The sequence below is a fragment of the Rhamphochromis longiceps genome, linkage group LG5 (assembly GCF_057381845.1).
Source record: "Rhamphochromis longiceps isolate RC_006_pf linkage group LG5, R_longiceps_female_GT1.1, whole genome shotgun sequence".
Lineage (NCBI taxonomy): Eukaryota > Metazoa > Chordata > Actinopteri > Cichliformes > Cichlidae > Rhamphochromis > Rhamphochromis longiceps.
The window spans coordinates 1,495,786-1,507,236 of NC_140561.1; the positions used below are offsets into that span (position 1 = coordinate 1,495,786).

Consider the following 11,451-nt stretch of genomic DNA (forward strand, 5'->3'; position numbering starts at 1 on the left):
ATTAAGACGGACTTCTGCGAGATCTCGCAAAACAAACTCGGGATCTCGCAAAGGTTTTAGCCGCATTCTTCGGAGGCCGCCAGCTCCAAGCCGACCGGGAGGTCGAGGCACGATGTGCCGGGAAAGCGGTGTTCCTCCCGGCTGTAGTAGGTCTCGACCTCCCGTTAGCTTCGAGATGGCGGGTGTCAGATCTCCGAAAACGTCGGAGCACTTTTGCAAATATGTGATGTCTTGTAAACCGAGCAGGTATCTGACGTTTACACAACTACATTCACGCCTCAAAATATCTTAAAAGTGTATTTTGTGACCCAGAAAGAGTAATATTACAACTAAGTAGCTGCCGCCATTGTTGGAATTCAACTTTTGTGAGATCTCACAAAAGTCCGTCTTAATTTTTTCCCCATGTCCCCTGCGGGGCTCCGTAACTTTATCATGTTAATTTTTCACACAAATTTTATTATGAATTTTTTTATCATGAATTAATAAATTTGACCAAAATAATGTATTTGAAAAACACAAAATGAAGAAAAATTAAACATCTAAATTCAAAACATGTGAACAGGAAAATAACATTAAGAGTTAACTTATTCAAAAGTACAAACACTGGGCCATATAAATCCGTACATCGCTCGTTCTTTAGGTTTTTAAATTGACCATCAAAAATGAAAAAAACTACTTTATGTTATTGGATTTTGAATCAGATCTCAAAAACAAAAATGGATGTTTTTTATTTCAATTTCAAAAATATGAAATTGAAATAAAATGTAACCCTTGTAAATGGCCCAGGGCTGGCTCAGAAACAGTGGTTCTGATGCGCAAAATGTCACGCAAGTGAGTCGCTTAATCTCGTCCTCACGCTTCTTGTTCATGTTCATGACGGGGAATGTCTTCTCGCACAAGTATGTGAGCCAAACAAGCTCAGTATTTTCTTAGCAAATGTTCGAATCTCTTGGAACACGCCTTTATCTAGCTGGCGGTAAAAGCTGTTGGTGCTGACGGCGATACTCGGTGTCACACTGCAGCTCAATGAGCTCCGGCTGCAAATGGTCAGGAGCATCATCAGGGTCCATGGAAGAGGGAGAGGAAAAGGGCATGATTTTTTCAATAGCTGCAAAATCCCAAAAGTGCTGTTGAACCTTCTCAGCCAGAGAAGTCTGCTGCATCACCTCATTGCGCACTAACATTGGTCTGTAGGAAACTAGTCATTATTTCCTGTAGCGATGGGAAATGTGTGGTATTGGGCTGCATTTGTGACAGATGTCTTTAGAAAAGTAGCAGTTTGGTCCCAAAGGCTTTGATGTGTGAATACAGTTGTCTTACCAGTGCATTTTACCCCTGAAGGCTCCTGTTCAGCGTGTTCACATGTTGTGTTATTATAAGAGTTGTCTGATTTCCTCCCTAAGAGAGTAGAAGCGCTGCAATTCAATTCAATTTTATTTATATAGCGCCAAATCACAACAAAAGTCGCCTCAAGGCGCTTCAGTGCAGTGCCGACCCCCGACTGAGCCATCTCAGGTCATTGTGATACACAACATCCCTGTACTCAGCCTGGATGTTGAGTACAAACTGTTGACACTGGCGGTGGCACAGGGCTTTGGAGCGAATATCATTAATAGCCTTTATTGCCTTTTTCAGAACATGGTCGTATTTCAAATGTTTAGCAGAGTCCTTGTAGGTGAATAATACAGTGGAGTTTTGTAGCTTTACCTCCTTGTTTGCTGACTTTGTTACAGACTAGGGTCCATTTCTCTCCCCAGCCACAGCAGGTGCACCATCCATAATAACCCCAGTGACTTTATTCCACGGTAGCTTCATGTCATCTACGGCGGAACAAGCAGCAGCAAACAAATCTGCTTCTCGTTTGGCCCGTAAGGCTCTGGAGGCTCACTCATGTTCATTTCATTGTCCACCCTTCTAAGAAAAAAAATCAGTGACAGAGGCTGCGGCCAGTGGAAATTTGAACACGGGCCGCATTTGGCCCGCAGGCTGGACTTTGGACATGCCTGGCCTCGGGCCCCTCAGGTTAGCTGACCAGCTCCTCCTGAGCGTGCCCAGGACTAATCATAAGCTCAGAGGGAGTCGGGCGTTTGCTGTGGCAGCACCAAAACTGTGGAATGAGTTGCCTTTACATGTTAGACAGGACCTTCCTTATCTGTTTTTAAATCACGTCTTAAAACATATCTATTTGCAGCACAGCAGGACCTGTTGATCTCTCTTAATATGTTTTTTATTAATTATATATATTTATTTAATTTTAAGATATTTTATATGTAATTTAAACTGTTTTCTCTTTGTTTTATATTTGTAGTACTTTGGCCAACATTGTTGGATGTAAAGTGCGTTATAAATAAAGATGCTGCCTAAGGGAAGCATGTATAATGTAAACAGAAGTGGTCCTAGCACTGAACCCTGTGGGACTCCATAATTAACCTCAGTGTGTGAAGAGGACTCTCCATTTACATGCACAAACTGGAGTCTATTAGATAGATATGATACAAACCACTGCAGTGCAGTACCTGTAATACCTACAGCACATTACTCTATACAAAGTATTATGGGTAACTGAGCGCTGCACTGAGGTCTAGCAGACATGTGTCTGCTCTCAAAGCCCAAAGAAGATCATAACTGTGATAGTTTCTGAAACCTGCAGATGATCAGCTGTTTCAAGGCTTTTTGGGATACAAGAAAGATTGGCCTCTAATTAGCTAACACGGTAAACAGAGGACTTTTTAACGGTCTAATTACTGCTACCTTGACAGGCCTGTGGAACAGAGATCATATTTAACATACATGCATATATGATGTTAATGTCCTTGCTTCCATTTACACCAATTAGGCATAATGTTGTTAGTTAGCCCTTTGCTGACCCCTGAAGGTGCTGTGGTACTGGGAACCAAGATGTTAGCAACAGATTCTTTAAGACCCGACACTTGTGAGGACTTGTTTGCACTGTGAGATGGGGAATGTGGAGATTCAGCACCTCAAAGCGGTCCTGGACCACGTGTTGCATTAACCTGCTGAGAGAGGCGTAGCCATCAGCCATCCTTTCCACGCCCACCCCCGTGACATCACGCTCCAGCTCCAAAGCCCTATACTGTTTCCACGACAGGCTGTACATGATCTGCAACAATGTGCATTAATAATTGATAAGTCTACAATAATCATTTTCACCCATCTACGTGTACATGTAGTGAGCTTAAGATTCGCTCAGTTAACGCTGTTTTGTGCCTATGCACGGTTCTTAGTGTTTCTCCCTGCGCTCGGCTACAGCGGCTGACACGAGAATCAGGAAATACAAGTCGGGTCAGCTCACTGCGTAGTTTCTTCGAGAAAAGGTCGAAGCAGGAAGCAGAAGCGACGGTGTGGCAGCTCGGTGACTGTGTGCAGACTCGGAGGGATCGCACCGCCCGTTCTGTTTGCGTCCTCAGGCCGGAAATGGCCTTAACAAAATGGGTTTCGTAGGAAGGATGTGTGCGCACACACGAGCCTGGGCAAAGCAGCGACTCTGATGCTGCTCGGCTCGTGCTCGCTGTAACCGCGCGACTATGGAGCTCGTGCAGCCTCCCGACAGCACGGGCTCCTCGGTCCTCTCCAGCACACCTCGTATTCCCGCCGGACGCTGGAGCAGGTAGCCGGAGAGGCTGTGAGCAGCATGCGGTCAGACGTGGAGTACAGCCCGGTGGGAGAGGGCCTGGGTATGCGGGACTTCTGGCTGTACGTGTGGCTGCGGAGAGTGGCGGTGATAGCGACTCATGTCACCGGCCTGGGCCTGACGCTCGTCCTCTCCCTGCTGTCCAGACCCGGAACCAGTAAGTGTTGTGTACAGTGTTTTATCCCCGTCATCAAACCTGCCAAATATAAGGAAGTGATTTTGGTTATTTGTGATTTAGTCATTCACGTGACTGATCAGCTGCGTGGGCTTCTTTACTGATCAACGTAGTAGTAAAATAAATATTATTATCATGGTTTTCTTCCAGTAAACAAAATGATCCCGTTTCTGATGATAAACATGTAAACGAGTGCAGATTAGAGCCCGTGTTTGAGCTGTTGCATCACAGTGCGTGTCCTTGAGTGGGTACGTTTAGGTTTTGCTGACGGTCAGCTTGCTGCTGTTGAAGCTGCAGCACATGGTCAGCTGATGATTGTGTCATTAATCTGCTGTTTGTCTCTCCAGGTCTGTTCTCTTGGCATCCCATGTGTATGTCTGTCGCTGTAAGTTTCCAGTCCTCACACAAACACAGACACTCGTCTCACTCCTCTCACCCACGACCGCTCGCGGCCGATGGCCATATCTTTCTAATGACACGCTGGAGTAAACGGGCAGCTGTGGCTCTTCTCGCATGGCTTTCTAAGCTGCTTAAGGGGATATTTCAAGTAATGGATGGAGATGTTGTCTCAAAAACAGGTCTCTTCTTTTCCTGCTAGCTTTCAGCCCACTACATTCCTCCAGTCTCTGTCAGCTTTCCACTGTAAATAATAGATTTGAGGGAGGATATGTTAACACTCAGAAAAGGAAGCTTAGAGATGGGTGATATATACAAAATATCTGATGCAGTGATAAAGTCTGAGTAAGATCCTGGAAAGGATTGTTCCCACTCAGCTGTTGGATCACCTGAATGATTCCAGAAGCTCCTCAGTCCGGCTTGAAGCCGTTTCACAGCACAGAGACGGCTCACAAAGGTTATGAATGACATTTTGTTAGCAACAACTGTGGTAAACCTGTGTTGCTTGTTTTGGTGGCTCTGACTGCTGATCTCTCGACTACTGCATTGTGTGGGAATTTCCACATTGGCACTTTCGTGGATAAGATTTTGTCTGTGGCCCCTCTGCCGTCGGGTGCACCACAGGGATCTATTCTTGGGCCACTACTGTTTCCATTGTATCTCCTGCCACAGGGTGCAAAAACAAGAAATTTAAACAAATGCTGACGATAGCCGCCTTTATCTGCCTTTCAGTCACTGATAGCTCCTCGACTGGACTCCTGCTTGATCGTCTTAGCGATGCTAAGTCATGGATGGCTCTAAATTCTTTAAGTTTTAATGAACGTAAAATGGAACGAACCCCAGAGGTTACTCTGCTGCTCTGACTGTCACCCGACAAGCTCAGTTACTAATCTTGGGGTAAAAATTGACTCTGTGCTTAGTTTTGATGGCCACGCAAACGGGGTGGTCAAGTCTTCCTTTTGGCACCTCATGCGTCTGTCGAAGGTTAAGCTTTTTCTTTCCAGGCGTGACTTGGAAACTGTCATCCATGCTTTTATAACCTCATGCTTGGATTACTGCAACTCCCTTGTAATAGCGGTTGGCCGTGCCTGCAACTGCACAGTTTGTAACTGGTAAAAGAACATTTGAGCATATTACTCCGGTACTTAGAATCTACTTTAAAGGGTTTTTAAATCCTTGGTTTTTAAAACCCTCAAATGCTCCGGCGCCTGTATATCGGCCCTATGCCCCCCTCGTTCGCTCAGCTGAACCTTAGAGACCGAGCGCTCTCTACTGTGGCCCCGAAGCTTTGGGATGATCTTCCTCTTCACATTAAATGGCCTGCATTTGTATAGCGCTTTTCTAGTCCATAGGACCCCAAAGCGCTTTACACTACATTCAGTCATCCACACATTCACACACTGGTGATGGCAGCTACATTGTAGCCACAGCTGCCCTGGGGCGCACTGACAGAGGCGAGGCTGCCGGACACAGGCGCCACCGGGCCCTCTGACCACCACCAGTAGGCAAACACGGGGTCAGTATCTTGCCCAAGGATATTTGACATGCAGCCAGGAGGCAGCCTGGGATCGAACCACCGACCTTCTGATTAGTGGCTGACCTGCTCTGCCACCTGAGCTACAGCCACCCATTAGGGAGTCTACATCAGTCTTTGAATCCAGGTTAAAAACTATAGAATAACGATTTATTACTCTTATTGTACTTTTTATGTCTGCTGGTCGGCCATGTGTTGTTTTTAAAGTGCTATATAAATAAATGATGGTATGGCCTAGTGTTACACACTGCTAGAATATGCTGTTCTCTCAGTCTCATCAGAGACCGGCAGCCATAATAATGCACCAGATCTGAATGTTAATTCAACATATGCAGTTACTATGAAACTCGAGTAGCTGAACAGGTTGTGGTCAGCTGACTGGCAGTTGAACAACGCTCTGTTTCTTTGCCTTGAGAAAGTCTTGGGTAAAGCTTCGGGTTATTGTCCATAGGTCTGACGTCATCATTTATCCTGCTACATCTGTCTGTAATCATCCACTTACAGGCCCATCCCATAATATGCTGGTGCTGTGCGTTGCTGTATTACAGTTTGTGATTCCCAATCACATTAGATGTCACTCATGTACACAGCACACACTTTGTCTCCTTGAATGAACTGGGCAAAGCTTGATGTGCAGAAAAACAGGAGTTTAGATCGTTAGAATAAATTCCCACAACTCTACATCTAATTAATCGCTTGTTGAGTTTTCATGGCTGGATTTGTATCACCACTAATCACCAAATAAGCCCCTTTACTAACATCTGTTTCCTCTCACTGCAGTACTGCCTGTGCATGACCGAAGGTATCCTGCTGTTCTCAGCAGAGGGATCTCCCTTCTGCTTCAAATCATGGAAGAGTAAAGTCCGTCTCCACTGGTTCTGTCAGGCTCTGGTCCTGATCGCTGCAGCCACTGGACTTGGGTTCATTGTGGCCAGCAGGAATGTGTCGGAGCTCCCACACCTGGCCTCCTGGCACAGCCTGCTGGGTATGTGTACGCTGACCGCCACCGTGCTCCAAACGGCCTGCGGCATCGCTGTGATTTTCCCCAAGCTGCTGCGTCTCTCCTGCCCCTCGTCCAGACTGAAGCTGTACCATGCCACCTGCGGCCTGGTTGTCTACCTGTTTTCCACCGTGACAGTGATGTCTGCCATGTTCACTGACTGGTTCCAGGCCACGGCGAAGGGGGTGGCGTGGTGGGCCTTCCTCATCCTGCCTCTATTCCCTGCCTTGGTGGTGATGAGCCAGATCACTAATGCCTATCTACCCCGCAAGAAGCTGACCAGCTAGGAACCAGCAGCTGGTGGCAGAGACATCCAAAAGGAATAATGAAGAAATAAAGAGTCTTCTTTAACTTGCACCCTTGCAAGGGTGGAATTTATCCCTGAGTGAAATGTCTTTACCAGTCATCACTGTTAGCAAGCAAGCTAGCAGCTGTGGTGTGGTGAGCTATATTTGTATTAAACTACAACTGAAATAAGGGATTTTAGGGCGTAGCTTCTGGGAGAGGTTCTTTTTCCTTTTCTTCATACCTCGAGTGCTACAAGTAGCTGGCATCTAGTGGCCTGTAGAAGAACTGCAGCATGAAACATTATAGGGTTGGTGTTTAAGTATGGCTGCCGACTACTGTTGGAGTCCCACAGGTGGAGCTGGTGGACACACCTGGACTGGTTTTGTGTGTCTGCGGCTGTGGAGTCTCACTGCTGTTCACTGTGTATGCTCGGTGAGACTGTGTGCAGCCTGATGAACATTTACTGCTGACTGTGTGAGAACATGGAGCTACACCAGGTTATACACCAACATGAAAATTCTGATATTTATTGTTTCATGATATTTTTTGCCTTTTGACTTCTTATAGGTGCTACATTGTGACACAAAAGGTCTACCAAAACGTTTTCAAATTGCAACCCTGTGGCCTTCTCCACAGATTCACAAGGCTGATTTGATTTGATGCACATTTACAGCTGGTATCAACCAGCTAAGAACAACCCGACACTGTCCGATCTGCTCTGCTCCAGGCTGGATCATGGAAGTGGCTGATAGTGTGTCCTGCACTAGAAGCTGTTCTAACTTCCACCATCATCAAACCCTGTTGGTGCATCCAGGGCAGACTCAGCTGAGTTCACAGAAAGGTTGATCTTCAGCTTTCTAGAAAAGCAGATATTTTGAGACGCAGTAATCCAGAAGATGAATGTAAACTATTTAAACATGTTAACTGGATATACAGTTCAACTTTACACCAAAGCACAGAAACAGTCGCTTTATATTTTAAAGTAAAGACCCCACAGTAATACAGAGAAAACCCAACAATCATGTGACCCCCATGAGCTCAAAACAACATACTGAAACAGTTATTCATCACTTGGTTGCTTCAATACAACCCTTGGGCACATGTATGCGGACGTTTCGTGGCTGTTTGGACCTCGCTCTCTCTTCACCGATCAGGTCTGGCTGTGGTAGCAGCTTTAAACCCAGGCTGATGGAGGGGCCCAGTCTGGATCACATTCCTGCATTTTGTAGGCTGCTTTTCCTACAAGCCACCGTGAACAAAGCAGCCAAGCAACGAATTCAATTCAAATTAAGACTTATTTGTCACCTACATCAACAATTATGTTGTGATACGCAAGGCAAGGCAAGTTTATTTGTACAGCACAATTCAACAACAAGGTGATTCAAAGTGCTTTACAGAGACATTAGAAACAAGAACAAATAAAAAGCATGATTTAAAATTGAATAAAACAAGCAAATAAACTAACTAACTAATTAACAAACAAACAACAGTATATAAAATCAAAACAGATAAAATCAGTAGTTAAATGTAAGTTTTGACATTTAAGCTTAAAGTGTGGATTTGGTGCTTTATTCAAATGCAGCTGAGAACAGGTGAGTCTTCAACCTGGATTTAAATAAACAGTGTTTCAGCTGATCTGAGGCTTTCTGGGAGTTTGTTCCAGATATAAGGAGCATAAAAGCTGAATGCAGCTTCTCCGTGTCTGGTTCTGACTCTGGGAACTGATAAAAGACCGGATCCAGATGACCTGAGGGATCTGGAAGGTTCATACTGGGTCAGGAGGTCATTGATGTATTTTGGTCCTAAACCATTCAGAGCTTTATAGGCCAGCATCAGAACTTTAAAGTCTATCCTCTGACGGACAGGCAGCCAGTGTAAAGACCTCAGAGCTGGACTGATGTGGTCCACTTTTTTGGTCTTAGTGAGGACTCGAGCAGCAGAGTTCTGAATGAGCTGTAGTTGTCTGACTGATTTTTTAGGTAGACCTGTAAAGATGCTGTTACAGTAATCAAGCCTACTAAAGATGAATGCATGGACTAGTTTTTCCAGGTCCTGTTGAGACATCAGATCTTTTATCCTTGATATATTCTTGAGGTGATAGTAAGCTGATTTTGTTATTGTCTTAATGTGTTTTTCTAAGTTTAGGTCTGCATCCATCACTACACCCAAATTTCTCGCCTGGTTTGTGGTTTTTAGGTGTATAGATTGAAGTTCTCTGGTGACCTGTAATCGTTTTTCTTTGGCGCCAAAGACTATTACCTCAGTTTTGTTTTTGTTTAGCTGGAGAAAATTGTGGCACAACCAGTCATTGATTTCCTCAATGCATTTACCAAGAGCCTGTACAGGGCCTCGGTCTCCTGGTGACATTGTGATATATATTTGTGTGTCATCTGCATAGCTGTGATAGTTTATTTTGTTGTTGTTTATAATCTGTGCCAGTGGGAGCATGTAGATGTTAAACAGAGGGGGTCCCAAGATGGAACCTTGGGGAACTCCACATGTGATGCTTGTCTGCTCAGATGTGAAGTTACCTATTGATACAAAGTATTTCCTGTTTTCTACGTATGTTTTGAACCAGTTTAGTACAGTTCCTGAAAGACCTGCCCAGTTCTCCAGTCGTTTGAGTAATATGTTGTGGTCAACAGTATCAAATGCTGCACTGAGATCCAGTAAAACTAGGACTGACATTTTTCCACTGTCTGTATTCAGACATATGTCATTAAACACTTTGGTCAGAGCGGTTTCAGTGCTGTGGTTCTGTCTAAAACCTGACTGGAAGGCATCGTAGCAATTATTCTGTTTTAAGAAGTAACTGAGCTGTTGAGAAACTGCTTTTTCAATGATCTTACTTAAAAACGATAAATGACGCATTAACTGCAACAGCAGACTGACCTCTGTGGAAATGCTTGGAGCAGACTAACCTGTGAGCTGGAGTGCTCTGGGACGTTACATTTGGTCTTTGAATGGCTGCAATCCAGGCCATCCATCAGCTCTTTGTTACTACGGAAACGTGGCTTCCATGATGTAATCTGATAACGATGATCTCTTTACCCGTCGGCTTCCTGTGGCCGTCATGTGACCGGCTATTGCACCCATATGGAAAAGATTTATATAAATCTTATAAAGTTTGTATCTGTCTGTGTGAAACTTGTATGAAAAGCATACAAGAGTGAAAACATATAAGATCCCTTGAAAAATTATATAATGAAACTTGTATGTTTTGGATACTAAAACAATGTATGAAAGTAATGAGAAAGTGGCCACTTTCTCATTACTTTCATACATTGTTTTAGTATCCAAAACATACAAGTTTTTACTATTTCTTTTCCATATGGGCAGTTAATAACACAACAGCTCCTTGCCATTCTTTGTGTTTCTTTTCATCGCTGTGTGACTGCTTCCATATGAAAGCTTGCGTGCTTCTAGTACCGCTCGCCACTCGTACCTACAATCCTTTGCGGTTTTACCCCGGAAATGACATCACGTGCTCAGTGTCTATATGCAAGTGCTTTGGTGACAGTGGGAAGGAAAAACTCCCTTTAACAGGAAGAAACGATGCAGACAAGGCTGAGGGAGGGGCGGGGCCATCTGGGTGAGGGGAGGAAGACGTCTGCTTCCAGATTCTTCATCCATGTTAGCTGCTGGCTTATGCAAATATAAAGTGCAACATAAAAAGCTGATTGCAGTGATTGAGACAGCAGGCAGGTCTTTCTTACTGTGTCTGATACAACAACACAACCTGTCAAATACAGACTCGTCTTCTATTTGTGAGAACTCCAGTTTCAGTGAAGGACAAACCAAAGATCACATCTAGTCTAGAGACGATCCTTTCCCGGCACAGTCTATCCTAAAACATGGATTTTATTCATTTCGAGCTCAAAGAGCGGGTGAGACTGTCCTGAGGATAACTAGCTGGGCGTGGATTTGTCTCAGGGTTGCTGTTCATGAGCTGACCACAGTGGGTGTTTGTATTTATGTGACCCTCTCAGCTCTTTGCTTCTGTGAACCTGTAATAAATAAGGGAACACATCTGTAATAAAGCCACATCTCTCTTTATTTGCAGTTAACGATCGTTTGTGAGCTAGTACTGACCGCTGAACAGGATAAACAGGTGTGAACTATTTGATGTGAGAAATCTTAAATGCAGTCGTTTTATTCGTGCAACAGCAGGAACCATTCCACAGAGCAGCGTCAGGTATTTCGTGTTTATTAGCGTTCACAGGTACCAGTCCACAGTGACCATAAACTTTCACGGTTTGGTGATTTAGTCCCACGCCTGGAGTCTAACAAATGCTCCCACTGCTTAAGGGACAATGCAGACCTGTACATGCAGAGATCTGAGTGCTGAGAGCCACAGAGCAGCACTGCTGTCATGTCTTTAAAGCAACACAAACCTATGCTTGCAC

At 44.6% G+C, this 11,451-nt stretch overlaps 2 protein-coding genes across 2 annotated transcripts in view; one reads left to right on the plus strand and one right to left on the minus strand.

Annotated features, from left to right (window-relative positions):
* Window positions 1-3,105: 3,105 nt before the first annotated feature.
* Window positions 3,106-8,047, plus strand: cyb561d1 (cytochrome b561 family, member D1). The gene is made up of 3 exons (XM_085405461.1): window positions 3,106-3,809; window positions 4,175-4,212; window positions 6,538-8,047. Exons 1-3 carry the CDS (start codon window positions 3,653-3,655, stop codon window positions 7,042-7,044), a joined length of 702 nt encoding a protein of 233 aa, XP_085261587.1. The 5' UTR covers window positions 3,106-3,652; the 3' UTR covers window positions 7,045-8,047.
* A 3,029-nt stretch (window positions 8,048-11,076) lies between these two features.
* Window positions 11,077-11,451, minus strand: part of zbtb40 (zinc finger and BTB domain containing 40) — a 14,894-nt gene continuing 14,519 nt past the window's right edge. The window contains 1 exon segment of the mRNA XM_085405457.1: window positions 11,077-11,451. This exon segment is cut by the window's right edge and continues 348 nt beyond it. The gene's annotated coding sequence lies outside the window, so the exon portion shown is untranslated.

What these genes read in the sequence shown, in the direction of transcription:
- cyb561d1 (XM_085405461.1), top strand. Translation starts at nt 3,653, where the DNA reads ATGCGGTCAGACGTGGAGTACAGCCCGGTGGGAGAGGGCCTGGGTATG. An exon ending in GCTGTCCAGACCCGGAACCA is followed by an intron (nt 3,810 to 4,174) that starts GTAAGTGTTGTG and finishes TTGTCTCTCCAG; the next exon opens with GTCTGTTCTCTTGGCATCCC. An exon ending in CCATGTGTATGTCTGTCGCT is followed by an intron (nt 4,213 to 6,537) that starts GTAAGTTTCCAG and finishes CTCTCACTGCAG; the next exon opens with TACTGCCTGTGCATGACCGA.